Raw genomic sequence first — 19,521 nt, 5'->3', positions numbered from 1 at the left:
GAATTACAGGTACGCGTTAGCTCAACTTGTGGCTTAGTTGGCTACATCAACTAGAGAAGGTGAAAACCGAATGAACCTCACTGTAGGTACTCGTGCTCTACTTGAAAGTATAAAGCAAAAAATAACTCTGATCTGTAAGTTACATTGCTGTTCGACTTTGAGCTTTCTGGTGTAGTTCACCTCTTCTCTGGCTTCCTCTCCTTGTCCAGCAGACCACCACTGTGCCATTCACCAGGAAAGCAAGCTGAGACTGCAGACCTCCGTTTTTCTTACGGGTTTACCGCTGCTGTGGTCCCCTGCAAATTGAGGGGGGAATTGCAAATTACAAATTTCATGCTTGAAACACAATTGCTCTCTTATCAGAGAAAAGACAAAGCAATTTGTTCTGGCTAAAACATGAATAGCAGAAACATGCTTGTGTCCTTCTTCCCTAAAAGACGAAGGCGTTAGCATGAGGTAAGAGTTCCTGGGAGAGTCACTACAAGCAGTGCATGCAGCGTCCTGCATCCATACTCTGGTAGCATCAGTTGTAAGGTCAGATCATCTGCAAGCAAACCAGTTGCTCCCTCCTCTGCCCCTTAAGTTTTGGGGTGAAATGATGCATTGTCAGAGTTGACAGAGAAGACAATTATAGGGTCAACTCAGACCATGTTATGTGGAGTGTGTAGTAGCTGGTGTGTATATCTGCATGCCCCACCTGGACCATTTGTGGTGAAACCCAGTCGAGTGGCTTGGTGTTGTCCTAAGTGTCACACAGGGGGGCTTTGTTTCCAGCCTGGATTTGAGCCCCCCACTTAGAGGGGTTATCGGGCAGGAGATGCGCAGGGCTGTACTAACTGTGGCCGAAATTTGAGGAAAAGTGGATTGCTAATCTAGTGCTGAAATTTGTCTTTCAGAAGATGTTAATTAACTTTCACCTTCAGCCCAGTTAATCAGTGCTAATGAATTAACTGATGCTGGGTTACGATAGAGAGAGAGGATCAGCATGTCCAGTAATGCACCTTTCATATCTGCACCAGCCTTTTCCAAACGAAACACCTCTGCTCCTTCCCTGCTCCCTCCCACCCCCCAGATCTAACCCAATACAAATGCAAAGACAAATGCAGGTAGTAATGGCGTGCAGACAGATTGGCTTTAATTTACAACACATGCATGAGGTGTATCTCTCACTTGGGAAGTGATGGTGTATTCCTCTTAGCCAGCAAATCGCTGCAAAAGCTGCTGCACCAAACTCGTCTCGTTGCATCTCCGTTTCTCTGGCTTGTTTCTGTAGGCGCTCCGTGCTGCTGATTTGGTGAGAGCAGCGTGGGTTACCCTCCTGTGTTCCAGCCTGCAGGTGTGAGTTGCAAAACTGGTTTTAAGAATGGATTACTCATGAGATCTGGTTCACAAACCCTGCCCCTCGCTAGGGTGAGGTCTGCTTCACTGGAAGCAGAGGGCTTAAACATGCACACTGTCTCGGGCTAGACACTCAGGCTAAGATCTGCTGTTAATTACAGCTAGTTGGGATCCTTCAGGTTGGAAGGGACCTCAAGAGGCTGTCCAGTGCTCTGCTGCGAACGTGTCACATTATTCTTTGCAAGCTCCTTCAGACCGCTGAACATATGTTATTTTATCAGCTATCTTGCAGCCCAGGTGAGCTCGGCTCGCTGAAGAACACCCAAGCGCAGATATGAACATGAACGGTGTGGTAGCTGACTCAGTGCAGCACCCACTACCTACATCTCCTGCCAGGAATGGGGCGGGACGATTACAAAGGCAGTAGCAGAGTGCCAAAATTTCCTGCTCCTTTCCCTTGCAGTACACTAAGTGCAATTCCAGTCTGTCTTGTGCCAGTTGCCACAAGCAGGAATGAGCTGGACCCCGCTCATCGAGCAGCTCCCAAAGTGCTGGCATCCCCTGCCGCCTCTGGGAGTGGCTCTTCCGTGGAACAGAGCCAGACTGATGCTCTCCTAATGGAAGAGCTTTCTCAGGGAACTTGAAATGGGAATTATTAAATGCTTAACACTTATTACTTACAAAACACATTTCTTAAGGTGCTGGAGTAAGTTCTTTGGAATAAAAAGAGGCCGAAGATGAGAGCAGAGCAGCGTTGGGTCAGTGGTCGTGCAGTGGCTTATGAGGCAAGTGTGTACCTTCATAAAGAGTGTGAGAAATGAGACTTTGTACATAGCTTATGGCAGCTTAAATTTGCATGGCCCATGGAAATTTAGTGTGGAAGAAACATGAGAGAGGGCTCATATTTGGTTTATTATGAAATGGTTCATCCACACCATTAATGATCATAGTTTATTGTTCTCCATACATGATATGAGGCACTGGCTTCCACAAGTACTCCCACACGGTGCTCCCCAGAAAATGGGAGAGTACAGCTCTTAACTGCAGCATTAATCCCTTACAGTTGTTCTTAAGTTATATGGACTTTAATGTGAAATAGCTTCTTTCTTTTAATTCCTCCCAGTTTGCGATGGTTGTAGGTGAGCTAGAACAAAGCTCTGCGTGTTTTCACTTGTTTGTCTCAATCCTGTTCTCTTAGTGAGCAAAGTCACCCTTCACCACTCTTGCATGCTGTTGACGTCAGTGTGCTTTTTTCTTACAAGATTCTGCGTTTCCCAGCCGTGACCTGGAATCAGCTGCTAATACAGATGAAGAGAGAGTTCAGCTTTTCTGCCTGACTTAATCAGTGCTCTCTAGGAATTGTTGTGCTGTAGGATCCAGAATAAGACCCACTTGTTTCCTGATGCTTGTAATGAGTTCCAGGCATTCATGACCTGTTTTGGATAAACAGCAGTCTACAGGTGAGAGCTCTGCTATTGCCAATTTATTTGGTGATCCAAGCTGAGCTTGGTTTTGGAGTGGAGTTTTTCAGTAAGAAAAACAAACAAACCAGCTGTTCCTAGGGCAAATGTGTTATACGCAGACACTTAAGCTCCTTTAAATTAGGTGGTCTCATTGCAATGCTAGATTTTGGGTTGTGTTGTTTTAATTTCTATTCCTGCAGCAAGTCTGTCTGGGGGAGGGGAGTAAGAAAAATCTGCTCGGTTTTTCTGAGCAACCCTCCGCAAAACTGTTCAAAATCTTAAAAGGCACGTTAGGAACAGAAAACGAGAAATTTGTTGCTTTTTCTGAAGAGAGAATGTCACTTAGCTTTCTAGAAATGCCATTAAAATGCTTTAAAGCTTTTCATGTTTCTGGATGGAGGTGCTCATATACGCCTAATTTCAGTAACTCTTAGAAAAGTTTACCTTCGTGCTGTTTAGGTCTCTAACTGGTAGTGCTTTCATGTGCAAAAGGCCAAGTATGTCCAAATTCGGAACTCGTTGGGGATGGAAACAGTGTCTCAGCCAGTCCTTTTTCAGTGTTTTCCCTTACAAATCCAGAGAAACATCCACATCCTAATAATCTTAGGAAAACAATTTTATGGCCTGCAAAGCAACTCATTTCAAAATGTTTCAATTCCATATGCTCGATGATCACATCTGCTTATTTTTCCGCCCTAAACTCTCAAGCTGTCTCCTACCTGGATAACAACCAGCAGGAAGCTCGGTCTTGTGGTTCTTTCCAGAATTCCCCGGTCTCCAGGGCTATATTACTTTTGAACTATTAAAAAATAGTAATAAACAACAACAAAAACACCACCTGCCTGTGGTTCTAGCTTTGGAAAGGATTAGTGTGTCGATGGGTTTTTTGCTTGTTTGTTTTTCTCATTGTCTTTGCTCAAAGGCAGTTCTTCAGACTGCTGCCCAGGTGCTTTGTACAGGAGTTTATTGAAGTCATGCGAACATCTAGAAAACTATTTAAATGCACGATGAATTCTCAAGCATATAAAGTATCGATGTGCTTAATTTATTCTCTCCTTGCTATTGTTTTAAAGTCTTTTTATAAAATCTTGGTCTTTCACGTGTGTGCCTGTCTGTGTGGCACTTGCTTTTCCTCCGTTTTAAGGGAGGCTGCACCTTTCCTGTGCCGTAACTGGCTGCTGAGGACCCTTGTTGCCTAGGGAACAGGGAAACCTTGCAAAAAAGAAATTTTTATTTCTGTGTTTTCTCATGAGAGCTTGACATTCTTTTCATGCCCCTTTGTGCCGAATAACTTCTGTGGCCAGAGCTGATGCATCTCACAGGAAGGATCAGAAACATGTTTTTCAATTATAGCAGGGAAATTACAAGGGGGCTGCAGTTCTGACGTGTAATTCGCCGTGTGCTCTGCCCTGTGCATGGGACGCTGCAGCAAACGCCTTGGTGAAGAGCTGCCATCTGGTTGGGGAGATAGGCCCGGTCATGATGGCTGTGGGTAATGTGCTCGCTTTCTCTTTTTCCTCTCCAATAACTTGCTTTGCCTGCATTGCTTAAAATAGCTCCAGACTCACCGTCCCTTCAGGTAAAAGCATTCAGCCATCCCTTAACTTCTGAGCTCTAACCAACACGATGCTTCTTCACGCTGTGCCTTCGAGTTTTTACCATTGGCAATGTTTTGAAGGTTGTCAGCAGAACCCGATCCTCTTCAAAAATCCCTTAGAGCCCGGAGAAGTCCTGCGTGAACGAGCCGTCTGAAGAGGACGGGGCAGTGCTGCGTGCCTGTGCGCAGCCATCCATCCGTACGTCTGTCGGGAGAGAGGGCTGACACCTCCTGACCCCCTTCTGGGCTCTTGTAGACGTGGTCTGGCTAAGCAGATGCAGTCGTAAAGTCTCTTTGGCTTGCAGGAGACTTCTGCTTTAATCAATATGTCCAGTCTTGAAAATATCGAGTGGTATGTGATACAGCTCAAAGGTCTTAGGAATATTTTTACCAGCAAGAGTGGAGGGATGGGCGTTTGTTGGTTAGGTTTATGGTAACTTGCGCTTGCATCATCTATTTGTCACAAACTGATTGTCAGCCTTGGATGAAACTGTGCAGGTTTTATTGGCAAGAGGTTTTCTGTACTGTCTTAAATAAAAACAAACAAAAAAAACCCTCGCCCGCACCTCCAAGTTAGCTGCTCTTTCAGAGGATTTTAATTTTGTTTATCTGATTATGATTAAGCAATTGCATGTTTATAGCATACACTTTGACCTTGATGTTGGTTCAACTGGGCAAGGATATAAATGATGAATAAATACCATAGCAAGCTTACCATTGTATTTGAAATTAACTCTTTAATGTACTTCCCTAAAATAGGGACATTCTTTTTAAGATACCTAGCAATGGTACAATTTTATCTTTTCTACCTAAATTTAAGAACTATTGGAGTTTGGGTTTTTCTCTTTTCAGCAAAAAAAAATGTCTTTTTCCTATGCACTGATTTAGAACGTAGTACTGTGGCATTTACTAAATTGATTAGGTGTACAGGATGAAATTAACGTTTTAAAACTAAAATATGAGCGCTTCAGGTCCTAGTATATAAATCACACTCGCAGTATCGTGGAAGCTCTGGATCCAATACAATTTTGATAAAGCTGGTTTGCTCTGAGATTCATAAATGATACAAGACCCTACTGAGTGGTATAACTGTATTTCTCTGAATTCCCTTTTTTGATTTTTCTCAGTAAATATCACAGCCTGACAGCCTTGGCACTACTGGTACAAACAGAATAGCCCCCCAAAGTGGCTGTACCTAAAACGCTGACATTTTAGCCAAAGATTTCCTGTGTTCATCAACACAAATTATCCTTAATAAAAAAAAAAAATGGGGAATTTGTCTGAAAGACAGTACATATCTGGCATGAGAGTGAGCTAAGCAACAGCGAATCCCCAAGTTACAGTTTCATAGTGCAGTAATTTTGCTGATCCAACAGCAAAGTTTTTAAGACAACTCACTGTCAGCATGGAAAAGCCTCCAACCAACAAAACAAAACAAGCCTTAGTTCATAACAAGGAGCAGTAGAGCGTTGTGTGCAGAACTGCCGAGTCAAAGAGTTTTTTTAAATATTTTGTAGCTTAAGGTCTTGGCTTCTCTTCAAACATTTCCAACTACGAAAGGATGGAGAATCTTGCAAGTGAATGTGCCCCCTCTAGGGGCAAAAATGTGGAAATCTGTTGTAGCAGGTAAATCCAAGATGCTGGTGAAGCATTTATTTGGAGTGTGACTATCTGGGTTTTTTTTAACCCCACTGAGAAGGGATTTGTGTTGGGACTGGGATGTAACTTCCTCTGCATCTTGTTTTCGTGGTTTGCTGCAGGAGATGATACGTGCTGTGTGTTAGGGCTCTCGTTTCTGGGCTTCTGACAGTTGAACTCTTAAGAGGTTATGAAAAATGTGCTGCTGTTTTTCTGGGGTGGTTCTCGAAATGCCTTTATAAAGGGTGTAAGGGTGTTTCATACTGTTTTTTTGTTGCTTTAAAAAAAAGGCAAAAAGCTGTTCATTAGTTCTGTAAGAGTTGTAATACTGAGCTGTTCTGTGTGCATGTTGTATAATTTCAGTAGGGAAGGATATGCCATGTGCAAGGCAACACACCACTTCCCTGTCTTCCTTTAACACAAACACCCAGATCATCCTGGGGAACCTCTTAGGATTCTGGGAGGAGAAAAATCATTCCTGAAACTTCAGGGATTTGAATGTGGGAGCTGCTTTAAACTTGCATCAGTTCTGTGTCGCTGCATGTCACTGCTCCGGCGATAACACCGCAGCCACAGAGCTGTTGAACTTGTATGGTCATGTTTATTTTCTCTGGCAGTTACCACTAAAACACAAATCCTATATAAAACCGTTTCAGCAATTTTTGAATGTTTGAGAAGTTACAAAATCATTCTTTCATAGTAGTCTTTTGCCTCCAGTCTTTGCCATTTGGGGTTTGAGATCATGCATTTCATCCCAGTAGTACTTTCTGGGTGTTCGCATGCCCTAAATCTCATCCATGCTGCCAGTGAAATGCTCTTTGTTTAAATTACACGTGGAGAAAATAGTATCCTTCCTCAGCTTTTCCGTCCTGCTGCTTTTGAAGTTTATCCTGCTTTATCTGGCGGGTTGGGTGCATTTGGCTTTTGTGGGGAGTGCTTTAACTCAACCCCAAGTTTCCGTATGAAAACAAGGTAAGCAATTTCTAACGATACTTGAGGGTTTCCTACTGATCCTTTAAAGCCTGAAATCAGGCCTCACCAGGTGCCTTAACAGTGGGGTCAACGCTTCCAAGTGCGACTGCTTCAGTTTTCAATGTGAAATGTATTGACGCTCACTTTTCTCCATTCTCTTACCTCCTGAAGGTGCTCTTACGGAGTGTTACGATGAACTGGGCAACCGGTACCAGCTCCCCGTCTACTGCCTCGCTCCCCCCATCAACATGATCGAGGAGAAGGGCGACCTGGAGACTCTGGATATCCCTGACCCGCCGCCTAACTCGGGGCACGAATGCCAGCTTCGTTTGCGCCTGTCCACAGGCAAAGACCTCAAACTGATGGTCCGCAGCATGGACACGGTGTACCACATGAAGAGGCGGCTGCATGCGGTGGAGGGAGTGGAGCCTGGCAGCCAGCGCTGGTTCTTCTCGGGCAGGCCGCTCGCAGACAAAATGAAACTGGAGGAGCTGAAAATCCCAAAGGACTACGTGGTGCAAGTCATCGTGAGCCAGCCCTTAGCGAACCCAACCCCGGTGGAAAACTGATTTCTGCTTGTTTATTGATTCTTCTTTCCTCCGTCTCTGTCATGGGATTGGTTTTCACTGCCCTCTCTTCTTTCGGTTTGTCCTGCTAATGGATTGGTTCCAAGAAATGACCAGCAAAAATTCCATCTGTGATGGAGATCTGCAAAAACAAAACATAAAAATGTAAACTGGCCTTTGGGGTTTGCCTGATCTCGTATTTAACACAACAGCAAGCAGCACAGGGCAAGGGCAAAGAAAGGAGTGGGGAGGGGAAGGGAAAAGGTGGGACACGCAAAGAGGGTGGGAAGAGGTGGTCTTTCACTTAAACAATACAAATATGTAATGATTCTTAAAACTGTAAGTGGTGTCCTGATCTACAGAGCAGGAGTAAGAGAGCACTTTTATTAAAAAAAAATAAATATGAAAATCAATATTTCATATCAGCACCACCTGCAGTTCATGCAAGACTTGCAGCTGCTCTGAGTAGGAGCTGTGCTGTGTGTCCATGGGGATCGTGTGTGGTTTGACCTAACTTGTATGCTTCATCCGGGTGCTGCCGAGGCACCGCGAGCCCTGGGCGGAGGACCTGGGCTGGGGGCTCGGTCCCTGCCCCACGTGGGTGGCTCCTGGTGATGCTCAGACCAAGCAATTGTACATTCCAAGGTGGCAACGCAGTCCTGTGCCATTGCTGGCTCCAGCGCTGGGGACGCAGCCTGCTGGAGCCTTAGGCAATAACTTCGTAAATGTATAATTTCGTGTACTGTACTGTAAACACGCTACAAGACTGACTTAGCCTGAAGTTTACAGGCTGACTGGCACCTGAGTACGTGCCTGCTGAATTACTGTATGTCACTCAGATCATTAAAACAAGCATTGAACAAGCTAGCTAAGGTGAGTGATGCACTGGTCTGCGATTAAGGATTAGGTGCGCAACCTTTGTCAAGTGGCACTGGTGTGCTCGCTGTAATAGGTCCAGGTTAAACTGCAGTTTTACCCAAATGTAACGGATTGCAACTTCCCCTGCTCGGTTCCTAGAGGGCACAAAGTGTGGAAATAGGTGGAGAAATGAGCACACAAATTTCAGCTTTTCCTCTGAGTGTCATTTGCAGCAGCAGTCTGTCTAGATTTGATGATCCTGTAGCCAGGACAAATGGAGGTATCCTCACCAACACACGCTGGCAGCCCAGAGCATGGTCATGGTGTTCAATAACCAGGGCTTTTTCCTTCAGAGTGTAAGAGCAGCCCTTTTGGCACACAAGAAGTCCTTTTCTAGTCTCAAAAATCTGAATCAGATGAGCATATCTGTGGGGGAAACAACTTGATGGTTACCTTGGTTAGAGATGCGCTCTGTTCCTTGGCTGCTCTGCGCCCTTGTCTGGCAATGCCTTTGGATGAGATCAAATTCCCTGGTCCTTTTAAACTTGATTGCTGGTTGGCTTGTTTTTTCAGCCATTACTGAAATTACTTTATTTCTTCCAAAGGCTAATACGCTGGTCAGGCTAATCCTTTTTACTGGTTTCTGTCTTCCCTCTCTGAGTCTAGGGTCTAAACCTACAATTGTCCCGACTCTTAGTCATCTGCTAGTGAAGCTGTTGGGTTAGGATTGACAATTTTAAACTTGTTACTGCTTCATTAATGCTGTAGAACTCTGTTCCTCAGAATCTAATGGAGTTTTGTGCTCCACAGGCATCAGTGTAGAGCCAGAATGAGCGAAGGTCATGCGTGCAATGTTGCGAGTCTTTCCCAACAGATGGAAGCAGATGTGAAATTTACATTGATATTGGTGCAGCCAACTTCCACCTCTTGGAAAACAGATCCACATTCTCTGTGCATTTCCCACTCTACCCCAAATAAATATAGCTTTCATTTTCACCCCTGTGTTGTATGCGAAGATTTCCTGACAGTTCCTTAAACCCCAGTTCTGTACAGGATGACTGAAGGGTAGGGGCAGAGGTGTGTAAAGGAAAATTAGTTCTCTGTTCTCATAAACACCCAAGTGACTTGGTTTTCTTTTTTTCTTTTTAAAGATGAAATCAAAGCTGATTAATAATCTAGAACAAAAGTTTTCTTTTTTTAAGACAAATATTATTTAATATACTGGGGTTTTGCAGCCAGATCTTTTTGCATTCCAGAGGGAAAAATATTTATTTGATATGTGAACAACTCAAAAATCTCTTGGATTTTCAGTGGTCAAAGGATGGTTTTGTGCCAGGAAGACACTACTTGTCTCATAAGGCATAATTTACATCTTCATGTAAATGGTCTTTGCAATGTCATTACCTTCCAGCCCTTTCTGGAAAGGGGGGTGTGGGATGGGCAGAATTGTGATAGCTGATTGAGAAAGAGCAAAGCTGAAACTGGGATGACAATTCTGCAACTGCAAACACTAAAACACTAATATTTTTTTAGAGATTGCGTTTTGGAGATTTTTTTTTTTCCTTTTGTTCAGGCAGTTGTTACCATGTCCTGGTTTTGAGATTACAGCATGTAGGAGCTGGGAGAGCTCCTTCTTTCCTTCCTTCCCCTCTCAGAAAAGCATCGGTCCTGTTATGTTGTAACAGATTACCATGTTTTATATCAACTGTTATTATGGCGGGGAGCAAGGCAATGATCTGAAGGCTATGTCATAAGTGGGCTTTGAGTAGAACAGAGAACTGGTTTATGAAGGTGCGCCGTTCTCTAATAACCTCTCTCATCTTCTGTCCAGTAAGTACATAGTTAAACCTGAAATAAATGGTAAAATGCTTTTACAGGTGGAAGTGAAGACGATTTTAATTTCTTCTTTATAAAATGGCAGATGTGCTAGGCACGTACCCTACTGGAACCAAATTTTGCAAGATTTGTATTAGGAAAGAATTCTAAGTTTCCAAAGTGTATCTATATATATTATAAAAAAAATCAGTAATGAAAGCATACAGCATGTTGACTGACATATCCCTTGTACATACCTAGAGGTTGCAGTATGCATCGAAAGCAGTCATTGCTGTCTCTGAAATGCCTTGTCCTTGTCCTCTGAGGTTGTCTTCAGTGCAAGTGCAGGGGACCAGGTTTGGGCTCCTGCAGGACTCGTGACCATTCCCGGAGCAGGGAGGAAGGGAGGGAGGCTTAAGTACAGAGCAGAGGAGGCACGGCTGAAGCAAGACTAACAAAGTACTAAAATGCCGTTTAGCTTACAGGACCAGGTGCAGGTCTGCATGTGGCTGCTCACATGGGGAGGACAGAGAAAAGCCTGCTGGTGGTGCTGCACCTTTACTCTGTAGCATGGGCATATGTTGAGGGGTAAGCTCGGTGCTGCTGGCAGCCTGGCCTGTGCTGGTTTTTGGCAGGCTGGTTGGTGTGGTGTCCTGAGCAGAACTGAAGTAACACAGCGAATTTGTAGCGCACGCAGCCATGAACATCCATGCCAAGCGCTGACGAGAGGAGTAATAGGATTTTGTTTTTGTTTTGTTAGACCCATCAGACCTCTGTGTCATTCCTGATTAATTCTGGCCACGAACTGATGCCAGTAGAGTACATTTTTTGCCATGTCAATGACAGGTCTGTTTGACATGCTTCAAATTTTCATACTATGTTGTTGCTTCTGCCTGACCCAGAAGTAGTAAACCAGTGAAAGCCCATGCTCCTGCACAGCCTGAGAGGCAGAGAGGCGTGAACACTGCGGAGTCTGCTGGGGAGCTCCAGGAAAGCCTCGGATGCTGTAGGTACATTGCAAAAGGATGCTTCAGGTCATCCTCCACAGTCAAGTGACAGCACTCCTGCAGAACATCCAGCACCCAAAAGCTTGATTCACTACGTTGGCTTTTTGTGCTCTTCTGTTTGTTAGTGTTTTCTGCAGAAAACATAGCTGGGAATAGCTGCTCTGTGAAACCTCTTTTTAGTTTTCTGAAAGCCTTTTCTTCTCTAGAGCTCGGAAAACTAACTGGTGTGAATCATCAGTATAACGAGTTGGTTTCTCTGTGTTTTTTTGTTTGTTTTTGTTTTGTTTTGTTTTTAAATAGCCACACAAATGCTAAAAGCAGCAACAACAAAACTGAAAAAAGAAAACTCATTCCAGGAGCAACCAGACAAAACCACAGCACCTCTTTGCCTTTCACAGAAAACTCACAAGTTGGGGAGGAGAGGAGAGGGATCCATTGATTCAACAAGGCAACACGTGCCATGTGCATAACGCTTAGTAAACCAGGTGGCCAACTGATAAAATATTGCTGTAGTATGACATGCTTCTGCATATATATCTATTGTTAGTAAATAATATAAAAACTTCAAAAATGCTATTAAAAATCTTAGTTTGTTACAATGGTGGGATGCTTTTAGCCATGGAGTTTTGAAAGCATTTTAGCTGTGTAAGTGTTGACGAATTGAATGCTGTACATTTCTCCATTTCTATCTTCTTCAGAAACACAAGTGGTAGCTACATTTCTGACTCTTGATCTGTATTTTACAAACTTTTTTATGTCACTGTAAATACGTTCAAGACCCTGCACCTTATGCAGAGAATGTTTACGTTTTTTTAAGAAAAAAGATTTTTGTTGGCTTTTTCAGTAAGCTGCTCAGACCTTGTTATGTTGAAATAAAAGCAGTCTCTGTTAGAAAGGGGCTTTTTTTCTTTGCCCTTGACCACTTCCTCCGTACGTCAGGCTCCCTCCTGGTTGATGGCTGGCAGCTCCTGGATGGCTCGCACCCTTTTGGAATAGAGCGTAGAGGTACTTTGAGAAAGGAGTTTTTGAAAACTTGCTTTGGGTGGGTGGGGGTGAGCTTTGTATGCTCTGCAACAACAAAACCTTCAAACCCCCTAGATGTTGGTGGTCTGCCTTGCAAGCTCTAGGAAGTCTTTGCGTTAAACTTTTCAGCAGCTGTGCTTCTGTCTTCTCCCAAAGAAGATGAATGTCCTACTATTATATCTGCAGCTACAAACACTTTTGTTGGTTAACAACTGTATATACAAGTCTGCCTGCTTTAAGACTTTCATTTTCATCAAGTGTTTTTGATTGTTCTGCTCTGCAAACGGCTCTCCTCTTCCATATTTCATTTAGATACTCCGTAGCCGCATGTGTGTTGCTCTTGTTCCTAGGAGATGGAGCTATAGCTCTCCTTCCACGGCAGACATATACATGCCACCGAGCCTCCAAAATTCAAATAGTTGGAAGAAGAGATGTGTTAACCAGCGGGCTTCTTTCTGTGGACTTGGAAACTTTTAATAAACGTGTCCACTGGACTCTCCATGAAGAAGTATGTTTCTGTCCTTCAAGCAGGACCACTTGTTGGGTATTTATCCGGTAGAACTCTGTATTTGTATATTTTACAGACGATGACCATTTGATCAGAGCCATGGGGCAAACAGAGAACTTAAAATCCTGACTCCTGCCTTAAAACTCGTAGTTCATCTTGAGCTCCAAAAATTCTGCACCTGCTTGTTTCAAAGTCCCTTTTTCCTTAGGAAATTTGAATCCAGTTAAAGGCTGGAGACGATTTAAGGAAATTTAAATCAAATTAAATTTTAGCTGATGTCTTTATTAAAATAACTAACTGGTCTTGTATTAAAAACCCTGTTTGTGCCTCTGAAGTCCAGGGAATGTTTAAAAAGTGGAGGTGGCTTTTGAGCAATGATTGAAATTACTGCGTTAGCTGGAGATTTGTAAGCCACTTGCTTTCGTATGTTCTGAGCAAGAGACTTAGGTTTGTGTCCTCTCTGCCTCATGGTAATGGCTTTCAAAGATGGCTGGTACCATCAAATTTGTACTTCTTGAATAAATATCTTCATTTTTATGGTAAAAACCTTTTGTACGCAGTTTGTTTGTGTGTGCCACGTAACAAAGAAACATTCATGTTGCGTAGGATACAGTGCTAGATTTGGTACTGACACAAAAAATACACAGCTCCAGCACACAGTGAAACAAGGACGAGGGCATCCCAGTGACGTGATCGTTTTTTCCCCCCCTGTAACTTTTATAAAATCTTTTAGAATCAAATATACAACTGTGTAAGACATGGCTTTTAACTTTTTCCCCCCTTCCTGGCTCATTCAGCCAACGAAGAGTTCTAGGCCTATATAAAGATGCTGTGAACATCAGGTAACTTTTAAAATGCATTCTGTATTTTTATGTTGTACCTCTGTTTCTTGGCTGACATATCGCAGTAGTGTGTGCACATATTTTTAATCAACTGCAAAGCACAAGTAGGTTGTCTTTAGACTGTTAAATTATTTGATTTTTTTTTTAACCTAGGGAAGATCTTTTACCGTTAAGAGCAAACCATCATGATCTTCTATGAGTTGGAAATGCTGTACAAAATTTCCTGTATTTAAAACAATAAAAAAAAAGTTTCTTTTTTCCTGCCTTTAAAAATAAAAGTAATACTGGAAATGCCATGTCTTAAGAACTAAATTCAGTGTTGTTTTTCTTTTTGAATTTCTTAAATAGGGCATTTAATTCCGAGCTGGAATTCCACGACTTTTTCATTACCATCTGATACCCTAGAGCCATGTTTTTGTGGTTGTTTTGGTGTGTGCCAAAGCACCTTGCAAGTAAAGTGTGCGATCCGTGGAAATGCAGGGCCCTAAGGAAGGGTAGAGCAGCCTGGAGATGCCCTTGGGCACCTCATGGGAACCTCCTGTGTCCACGGCTCCTGCAAATGTGCCTCAGGCTCCTTGGTGAACAGGGAAAGTGCAAAATGATGGATCGGTGTAATTGTCCTGTAATTAAATTAACTGATGTGTTGCCTTAATTCAGGTCACTACTGCCTAGTCTTGATTAACTACCTAATGTATCAGAGGAGTACGAATATTTTTTTTTGTAGTCTGCTTTGATCTAATGTTATCACAACCAAGACTTTCGATTTTTTTTTTTTAATATTTATTTAAGTCTTAGGATATTTTCATTGTAGAATCCATGTGAATTATAAACTTGCCTGAATTTTTATATATATTTTTGTGTGTGTATATATATATATATACAATCCCTTTTATGTATACATATTCCCACTCTCAGAGCTGATGCCCTCAAACACCATGATTTATAAATAACGTGTGATCTTCCCTCTTCACCCGTCTTCTAGCTGAGCAGTGTGGTCTCTTGTGAAACAGCAGGAGGGATGTTCATCTTACGTTGCTGCATGTGTGCATGCACAGCCCCATGCACCCCAAGCTGTCTGTGGTGTCCAGAAGCTTGGTGTGTGAAATGAGCAGGGGAACACCAACCTGACTGTGAACCTAAGCAAAACCCCAACAGGAAGTGGACTTTGTGTCAAAAGTGCACGAGAAATTAAATTTTCCCAGTTGCTGCTGCAAGCAGTGAGGTTGGGTGTTTGTTCATACCCTGCAACGTATGAGCTTAGGGGAATATATCTGTTTTGTAGAGCAGTTATATAGACTATTTTGTTTCCCTTCTTTCTAGCACGGAATATAATTAATGTTTATAGTGTGACCGTATTCATAGTTAACTGAGCTGTATCTCACTACACGAGGTTGCACAGCACGCTAGGGCCAGCGCAGCATTTCTTCCCCCAGGTGGGTGCTGTGCCATCCCTGCAGGCTGCGTGCCAAAGGCGAGCTGGCACCGTGCCCTGGTTTGGCAAATGCACCCATCCTGCTGCGTCTGGGCTCCTGCAACCTGGTGCTGCACTCGTAACTAGTGGTCAGCTCCAAAGGCATCACATCTGCTGCACGGAGGGACTGTCCTGACTGGACCTAATTTTGCTGCTGTTCGTACTGGGGCAGCTGCCTTAGTGCAGGAACTCCAGATGCTCCCCATGTGCTACAGGGAGAATCTGGCTGAGAGCTCATAAAAACACAGGGCATAAAGGTAAATTCCAGCTTTGCGAGGAGTGGCTCGTTGTGTTCTCTTTTCACAATCCCTGGAAGCGGGGCTTTCAGGCGCTCAGTTTATTTTCTCTGGAGTCGGAGCGGTTGTAAAGGTCTGGGAGCCAGGATGCCATGCTGCGGGCGTGCTCAAGCCTGGCTTCATGTGGGGTCAGTGGCTGAGCCTGGAGATGGGAATTTTCTGTTCTAATTAATCCCTTATGCTACAGCCTTGCAGCTTCATTAGGGGAGGTCTTTTAACGGCAGCGAGTTTGGAGGAGGCTGAATGGTGTGATGCCCTCGGTGTAAGGTGAGAGGGGAAATAAATTCACTGGGCTGCTGTGTCCAAAGCGTAAACAATCAATATTTAGCAAGAGAAACTGCCTCTCTTGCTTTCCCTCCATATGGGTTTAATTAGGTGGTTTAGTTAACACAGAAAACAGCATTTCCTTTAGTTGAGCTGTTCCCCATAAGAGCAGTGACGAGGACGCAGGGAAGCTGCCTGACCCCCAGGCACACACACCGAAGCAGAGAACGCAGGAGAGGGAAGCTGACAACCCCAACTGGGTGCTGCGCTGGAGAGATGAGTCTGCCGAACCTCAAATCGGCCTTTCTTTGTGCTCATCTGTGTCTGAGCATCCCAAAACAGCCGGGGAGGAGGCTCCTCGCTAAGACAGTGTGTGATGGCACTGGGGGACAGGCAGAGATTGTCTCTCAAATGCCGAGAAGACCCCCCTGTTGTACAGGGCAGGGGGTAGCGCTGGTATCAGCTACTTCTGGGGAGAGTTGTGAAGCATGAGGCTGAAGTCTGAGTTGTGCCCATCCTTCCTCCTCCTCCTCCTCGGATGTCAATCTCTGGAATTCATCTTGGTAGAGCAGCAGCAACATGAAATGGAGAAAACGGAACAAGCAATTGCTGGGCTACATCCCTTTGGTTTATTCACCTTCTACAAGTTTGATCCACCTATTTGGTGTCTATAAAGTGAACTGGAGGATGGAGGAGCAAGGCTGCATTGTTCCCAGCTGGGGAAAGTCTTGTTTGGTCTGCTGGGAGCATGCTGGTCCCTCTGGGAGGTCAGCCACTGTTCCCTTTCCTTTTTCTCCTCTTTTCTTCCTCTCTTGGTTATCAATGCAGAAGACTGCAAACATCTTGAATTCCCCATAGCTCAGTTTCTAGATTTGGAGATGGGTATCTAGCTTAGTGAAAAAGCCTTGGCTAATATAATCAGTTCTTGCAGAGGCAGACCCAGCACCCCAGCTCTCACCCCCTTCTCCAGCTTGCTCCAGTTCCCCAGCTCACTCAGGAGAAATTGGATTCAACTTATTGTCTCCAGCTCCCCCCAGACATGTTTCAGGCTCATAGGGCACCTCCCTGGCACACGGATATTTCTCCACCGTTCTGTAATGACTTGCAGGTGTGGCAGTGATTCATAACATCTGGGGTCATCGTGTGGCTGGGCATAAAGGGGGAGAGCAGAGAGCCTTCACTACTGCTTCACACAGCTGGGCTGCTCCTACCGACAGCATCCTTTCCATCAGGCAGCCTTCAGGTGAGAGGACAGCATCACTGCAGCCCAGGGCTGAGGCTGCTTGGTCCAGGAAACTGCTCTGAGGGCACTGGAGAGCTGTCCCCAACGGGACTGATGCTTTGATACCCAGCTGGGCTGCTACCCCAAAAAATACTCTCTACCTTTTGCTATTTTGCTGTTAAACCATTTTCAAGTAAGACTTTGGGAATTACATCCGTAAAGAAGACAGGCTGCTCTTCTTGCTTTCTCCATGTAGGCTCTGACTTCCTCTCCCAGACGCAGCAAACTTTTCACCACCCAAGGACTAATTTTAAACACAGGGGCATTTTCATGACCTCTGTCTGGACTGTAATTTCTCTAATTTTACCTCATCTCCAGAAATATCGGTCTTTGACTATCTTAAGTTCTTCTTTCTGGATGTTAAAGAGAAACTTTGTAGCTTGAAACTCCTGACACAATCATATCACCATCTATGTCCAGCAGCTGAACAGCAGTCCCCCAGTGCCGGTGGACGAAATGCTTCTCAAGACGGTTCTGTTTTGGGGCAGAAAGGTTTAGAAACAGGTCATGAGCGCTGATTTCCTGCTTTGAAAGAATATGTGGAATACCAGACAGTGCTCGTGTCCAGACAATAAAGGTGACCTCTTTCTGGCTGTGCCTGCAGGAAATACAAAGCCCCTGGTGCTTCCTGTGCACAGGCAGAAGCACATGGATGGGTTGGGGCTGCTGGCCGTGCCAGGGGGCTCCTCGTGGTTCAGGATGCACATCGTGATGCAGAAGTCATTAAAGACAATCTTCCCCATCACGTTGTGGTCCAGCAAGTCAAATAGCAGCACGAGCTGGTTTTTATTCAGGCCTGTCATAACAGAGCATGTAATAAAACTGCAGATCTGGAAAAGAGTGAGCTCTCAGGCCTTGTCTGCACAAAGCTGTGAGCAGTAATTAGCAGGATTTATTTTATTTTAAATGCCTGCTGCTCTCAAACAAGTTGCACAGGCAATTAAAAACACAGTAGCAGACAAGAGATACTGTTCGGAATTAATAGACGGCATTAATGAGATGTCTGATTTATGAAAGTGGCATATGCAATTTCTACAAGGAAGGCAATGTTAGAGTACCCATGATTTTCTGTCTTCCTTTTCTTCCACTATACCCCAAAGAAAAAAAATGCAAAAAACTTTTTTCAGTAAACCAGAAACATTGGGAAAAAAAAAACTATTTTTCTCCTGAATCGCTGCCAGTGGCTCAGTCCATGGGAAGAGGTGTCGTCTGAGCTGGAGCACCGTGGTGGCTTGCAAAAGCACGGGAATAGACTCCAGACCTGCAGGCAGGACATGAGGAAGCTGTGAACCAGCAGACCAGCATCTGCGAACAGCCCCATGTGGAGAAAACTGTTGGCAACAAACCCACCTGCTTTGTAGCGTGGAGCACGGTCGGTTTATGGAAAGGATTACATGATGGGGTTGCTGCAGTACTAAGGAATTAGCTTCGGTGAGCCAGAAATTCACTCCTGCCCTATGTTCCTGGCATCTTGCTTGTACAGCTGTAAAAATCTCCTTTATCACCACCCTGGGTTTTTCGTATGTCGATTATCTGCTCACTGGGGCCACGAGCTGGTTATCGTGTTTGCGCAGTGCTAGCAAGCCTGACTGGGGGCTTTACGAGCTGCTGGGATGCAGGGGGTGATGTTACTATAAAATCAAACAGGTTTATTGGGCTTTCGGACCTTTTTCTGTTTCACAGATAGGGAAGGAAGCAATTGAAGGGGGAAAGGGATACCCTCAGTGGGAGCTGAAAATCCCCCTCAGCTGCTCCAAGAGGTCCCACGAGCCGTACATGGATCAGGAGCAGCCAGGCCAGGTAACTGCATCCAGGGTGTGATACAGCAGGGAGGACGTGCTGGTGTGTGCCGTAACCGAAAGCTCTTTGGGGTATTTCCAAGTACTTGTATCAGCTAGCGGCTAGGTAATTAGTATTACGGAGCACTGCATTTGTTGTAACATCTGAAGTGCAGTGTTTGTAATCTCCGGATTTAAATCCTAGGCGATGTAGCGTTCCGTATATCTCTTTTCAAAACATTACACAGGGCCTGTAATTTTATAGCATTAATGCCAATCTCATTTTGGAGAAGTGCTTACTGTTAGGGCTTTCTCGCACTGAAAATCCAGGCGCTGGAAATGCTGTGCCAGTGCCACTGACACTAAGCAGAACGGTTCATCTAAGTACAGACGCTGCAGAAAACACCCAGATTTCAGCTTAATCTCCCAAACAGAACTAGCACCAGGGCACTGACCCCTCACAATAAGAAAACTCTGCCCTAGAACCAGAACACAGCCTCTGTCACACACTTCAATGCTTTTTCCATGTTTTCAAGATTTCCCATCAGATATGGAGGCAAAGCCTTGCCTACCATTGATAAAAAATAATAAATATGATAATAAAATAAATATAATAATATATATATAATAAATATAATAATAAAAAACAATAAAATCGAGTGACAGAAATTCTTCTGACAATGCTTAAGAGCATTAAGTCTGATTAAATTGTGCAAGATAACACAGATTTAAGGACTTTAGCAAAGCAAATGGCCTTTGAAATATCCTTGCGATCTATAGCTCAGAGATGGCTGCTTTGGAAT

The 19,521-nt window shown here is 44.1% G+C and overlaps 1 protein-coding gene and 1 long non-coding RNA gene across 5 annotated transcripts in view; both read left to right on the top strand.

The window, feature by feature from the left end:
- Positions 1 to 8,441, top strand: part of UBTD2 (ubiquitin domain containing 2) — a 54,716-nt gene extending 46,275 nt beyond the window's left edge. For all 4 annotated transcript variants that reach the window (XM_040573365.1, XM_040573364.1, XM_040573366.1 and 1 more), the window contains exon 3: positions 7,180 to 8,441. In XM_040573365.1, the coding sequence (XP_040429299.1) occupies positions 7,180 to 7,577 (398 nt within the window). In that variant the 3' untranslated portion in view covers positions 7,578 to 8,441. The remainder of the gene's footprint in view (positions 1 to 7,179) is intronic.
- Positions 8,442 to 16,593: 8,152 nt separating this feature from the next.
- On the top strand, positions 16,594 to 19,242 carry LOC121078063. The gene is made up of 2 exons (XR_005824445.1): positions 16,594 to 16,901; positions 17,137 to 19,242. It is a non-coding gene; the product is annotated as an uncharacterized LOC121078063 (long non-coding RNA).
- The last annotated feature ends 279 nt before the right edge of the window (positions 19,243 to 19,521 follow it).

This window comes from Cygnus olor, chromosome 14, assembly GCF_009769625.2.
Source record: "Cygnus olor isolate bCygOlo1 chromosome 14, bCygOlo1.pri.v2, whole genome shotgun sequence".
Lineage (NCBI taxonomy): Eukaryota > Metazoa > Chordata > Aves > Anseriformes > Anatidae > Cygnus > Cygnus olor.
Note: the sequence above shows the minus strand (reverse complement) of the source record. Positions and strands in the feature narration are given on the sequence as shown.